General features: G+C 40.8%; 1 protein-coding gene across 1 annotated transcript in view; it reads left to right on the top strand.

Annotated features, from left to right (window-relative positions):
- The window catches only part of LOC311240640 (voltage-dependent T-type calcium channel subunit alpha-1H-like), a 202,018-nt gene that overhangs the window by 156,811 nt on the left and 40,207 nt on the right, over positions 1-5,000 (top strand). The window contains 2 exon segments of the mRNA XM_084329212.1: positions 1-29; positions 4,120-4,271. The exon segment at positions 1-29 is cut by the window's left edge and continues 185 nt beyond it. Of these exon segments, the coding sequence (XP_084185338.1) occupies positions 1-29; positions 4,120-4,271 (181 nt within the window).

Genomic DNA, 5,000 nt, shown 5'->3' with positions numbered 1-5,000 from the left:
GCGCAGGAGTAAGGAGAATGAAGGGGCTGGTCTGTAGTCTATTTTACTGAGCACTGCCTGCTTTCAGAGCCTGACCGACCAAACGGAGAGAGAGGGAGAGAGAGAGAGAGGGAGAGAGAGGGATGATATCCGGAGATAATGGAGGACATAGAGGGAAAGAAAGAAGCAGAGGAAGAGTGAGAGAAAGACTGGCTGGCTCACGCGGGACAGTGATTGGTCACTGAAGTTAGGCGTGGGCCAGGTCAGTCTTGACGCATGCACCTGCATGACTGCAGCCCCCCTCCCAACCCCTCGCCCCCCCCGACCCTCCCCCTGAGAACACTGCATGAGAAACCGTAGAGGAGGGTCCCTGTTCCTAACTAATCACCCATGTGACCTAACCAATCACTGAGTTGCTAACTAATCACTGAGATGTAACTTCCTTTGAAGCTAAATGGAGCAGAATTAGAATCACCAGTGTCAATACAAGACCCATCAGTCTGCAAATGGACTGATACACAATATCTGCCCAAGGACGTTTGTAATGAATGAAGAAATACAGTGTATGTGATTTATAAAGATATCCCCATTTTGGGAAGATCGACAATTTAAGTGGCTTTTGCATGTGATGTTTGGATGTTTGGATGCTTCCCCAAAATGAAATCTCGCAAGATATTAATTAGCAACATTTTGCATGTTCAACCCAGACCCTGAAAGCGGTAAGTGTGGACATTACTTGTAAACATGCTTTGACTCAGAATCAGAAACCTATAGCAGACACTTCAGCTGACCAAGATGCACCAAAAATAAGAAATTCATTCAACACTTCTTTGAAAATGGAATGCCTCAGACCAAGAACCATATATGTTTTCAGATGAGCAATTCTTTCTAACTTCATTATCTAACGATAGTAAGTTAGATTGTTGTGTTCATTCGTAGAAACAAGAGTACTTTCTTGTGATATATCACATGCACACTCCCAAGTGATTTGGATTGACTTTACAAGTGCAAGTTAAGTATGGCTGTCCATATAATTTAGTTATATGGTTCTTCGGGATTCAGTTGTCTAGCTTAGATTATACTTGTATTACTGGTGTGTATCGACTCGAGAGAAAAAAGAGAAGATATTAAATAATAGAGAAAGCAATAAGATGCCTTGGTCAACAGACTCAGAAACATACCCTACACTTTGGCCACGGTTCAAAATCATGTAAATGTTCATAATTACACACTGATTAATTATTTATGGCACATCACTTGGTGTGATTGATGCAGTGCCATCTTGGTTTAGGTGTTCATCGTGGATCCAGTGGCATCTCGGTAGTCCAAATGTTCTAAAGGTTCTAACGGTTCTTTCGCCCTCCTTCACAAAAAGGAGAGTCCACAGCTGATAATGGAACATATCATAGCGATTATACCATCTCACATAATGAAATGCACATTCTAATGATGATGTCATAATGGCTACTGGCCAGTGAAAGCCTAGAATTAGAAGAAGTGGTAGACAGAAGTGATTAGGCTCTGGGAGGTGACACTACAATGTGATGTGTCTCCCGTGGTCTCTCACGTTTCCATGACTACGCTGACCCGCTCTCTTGTGATTCTAGTCGAAAGCTATAGACCTCTAGAATTCTAAGATAGAATCTGGATTCTGTCATCCATCCATTCGTTCCAGAAAACATACAGTGCATCTTAAAGGGTTGAATGGCCCTCTGCAGCAAATGCTTTTCACATACAGTAAATGCAAGAAACGTAATTAAATAAATGTTTTAGACTACTGAGATACTGTGTTTCTTTTGTGCATAAATGATTAGCGTGATATTGGTGCACAACAGCTACTTAGGTGTGTGTTCAGCCACAACATTCTCTCCTTTCAGTTTAGAAATATCATAAAGTACAACATCTAGTGTTGTGGCTACATTGATCTGCCTTGTCGTCTGTTCTTAATTATTCTTCAATCAGGAGTGTCCGTTTGTTGGACAGGGCTGATGATGAGTCCGTCGCTGCTATATTTGTGTCCTTTTTGACTGAAAGAATAGTTTGGAGAGGATGAACTTGAATACGTCACTGTCCGTGGAGGAAAAACAGTGATACGAATGGAGATAATTGAATTTAAGAGCATAATATGTTGAGACAGATTGTATAGTCCTGAGTGGTTCCTGCCTCAGAGGAGACCCCGCCATAGACATAGTCATGTTTACACAGAGGAGACCCAGCCATAGACATAGTCATGTTTACACAGAGGAGACCCAGCCATAGACATAGTCATGTTTACACAGAGGAGACCCAGCCATAGACATAGTCATGTTTACACAGAGGGCACGTCAGCATGAGAGACGCATGGCACACCACATGGGAGGGTCACACACACACACACACACAAACACACATACTCACACACACACACACACACACACACACACACACACACACACACACACACACACACACACACACACACACACACACACACACACACACACACACACACACACACACTCACACTCACACTACATTACACGCACGCACGTCCAACATATAAAATTTTATTAAATTGTATTACATTTAATTTTATTTAATTTTGTTAGAATGTTTTAGTAACGTTTTGTCATTAATGTTTGACATTTTATCCTAATTCGATAGAGTTCTCAGTTCTAAAACAGAAACGGTACCTGTATACACAGAATATCGTCCTCAGTGTCACATTTGCCATATTTTCCAAATCACTCTCTATGGTGCATATGAACCTGATGACATCAAGTTTCAGTCTCACCACTCTAGTTTTTTTTAGAGCAGTTCCTGTTCACTGATGTCTTTCGAACTGTCTTAGACCATAGGAATAATGTATGAGGTCTTAAATTGGATGGTTAATTTAAGCTTTCCGCTTGAAAGCAGTAGAAATAATGCAGACACATTCAACATGCATATCCACACTATAAACACCTGATCATATCCACACTATATCATATCCACACTATAAACACCTGATCATATCCACACTATAAACACCTGATCATATCCACACTATAAACACCTGATCATACTATAAACACCTGATCATACTATAAACACCTGATCACACTATAAACACCTGATCATACTATAAACACCTGATCACACTATAAACACCTGATCATATCCACACTATAAACACCTGATCATATCCACACTATAAACACCTCATCATATCCACACTATAAACACCTGATCACACTATAAACACCTGATCCTATCTACACTATAAACACCTGATCATATCCACACTATAAACACCTGATCATATCTACACTATAAACACCTGATTATATCCACACTATAAACACCTGATCATACTATAAACACCTGATTATATCCACACTATAAACACCTGATCACACTATAAACACCTGATCATATCCACACTATAAACACCTGATCACACTATAAACACCTGATTATATCCACACTATAAACACCTGATCATACTATAAACACCTGATTATATCCACACTATAAACACCTGATCACACTATAAACACCTGATCATATCCACACTATAAACACCTGATCACACTATAAACACCTGATCATATCCACACTATGAACACCTGATCACACTATTAACACCTGATCATATCTACACTATAAACACCTGATCACACTATAAACACCTGATCATATCCACACTATAAACACCTGATCATATCCACACTATAATAAACACCTGATCATATCTACACTATAAACACCTAATCATATCGTGGCCCTCTCTGTGGTTTGAACACACCACACTTCCAGTTTGAGATTTCAAGAGTGATCACTAATACTTGCCATCTGTGGGTGTCTGTCTGTCTGTCTGTCTGTCTGTGCAATGTTTACATGTTTTTCGTGTGTGTCGCTGTGTTTGTTTGTGTGGCTATCGTTGTATGTGTGTGTGTGTGTGTGTGTGTCTTTGTGTCTGTGTATTTGTGTGTGTGTGTGTGTGTGTGTGTGTGTGTGTGTGTGTGTGTGTGTGTGTGTGTGTGTGTGTGTGTGTGTGTGTGTGTGTGTGTGTGTGTGTGTGTGTGTGTGTGTGTGTGTGTGTGTGTGTGTGTGTGTGTGTGTGTGTGGGTGTGTGTGTCTATGTGTGTGTCTTTCTGTGTGTGTCTATGTGTGTTTCAGAGAAACACCAGAGGCCGTACTATGAGGACTACTCACCGCTGCGTCGCTCCATCCACAAGCTGTGCATCAACAACTACCTGGACCTCTTCATCACCATGATCATCGGCATCAACGTAGTTACTATGAGCCTGGAGCACTACAAGCAACCAGAGGTAACACACACACACACACACACACACCGACACACACACACACACCGACACACACACACAGGAACAGAACCAGCTTCCCAATGATAAGCAGAAAGAGGCAGTCATTGAGGCTGCTTTTCTATCTGTCTTGGATTATGGAGATTTATAGAAATGCTGCTCCTTCCACTCTGAAGGACACAGTCTAGACACAGTATATCATTTTAGCAGACTTGTGAACTCAGCTTTTTGTTCTAATGCCCCGGCTTCTTGGAATGATGAGACTGATGAGAATGATGAGACTGTGAAAACATTTTGTTGTTGTTGTTTTTTTTGCATCTGTGTTTTTGTTCTATTTATTTAGTATTTACACACACACACACACACACACACACACACACACACACACACACACACACACACACACACACACACACACACACACACACACACACACACACACACACTCGTAACTATTAAAGGAGCTGTAAGTGGTATTTTTTTGTTTGTTAAAATAAGTGGTCTACATAAGTGGTCTGCCCCTTACTACAGGTGTCCCTGAAACAAAACCATGAATGAATTATATGTTTGTAACACAGCAGGGTCATTACAATAGGCTGAACATTTTCATCGTTTTCTTGTTCACCTAATAATGTTAACCAATGGAAAGACACACACACACACACCAACTTTCTTCCGCGCTACTTTTCCATCATAGCTGATCTGAGAAAACAAAACTAAACGTGCAAACAA

The sequence above is a fragment of the Notolepis coatsorum genome (assembly GCF_963971535.1).
Source record: "Notolepis coatsorum genome assembly, chromosome: 14".
Classification (NCBI taxonomy): domain Eukaryota; kingdom Metazoa; phylum Chordata; class Actinopteri; order Aulopiformes; family Paralepididae; genus Notolepis; species Notolepis coatsorum.
The sequence above is the reverse complement of the archived record's forward strand: the minus strand, read 5'-3'. Positions and strand labels throughout refer to the sequence as shown.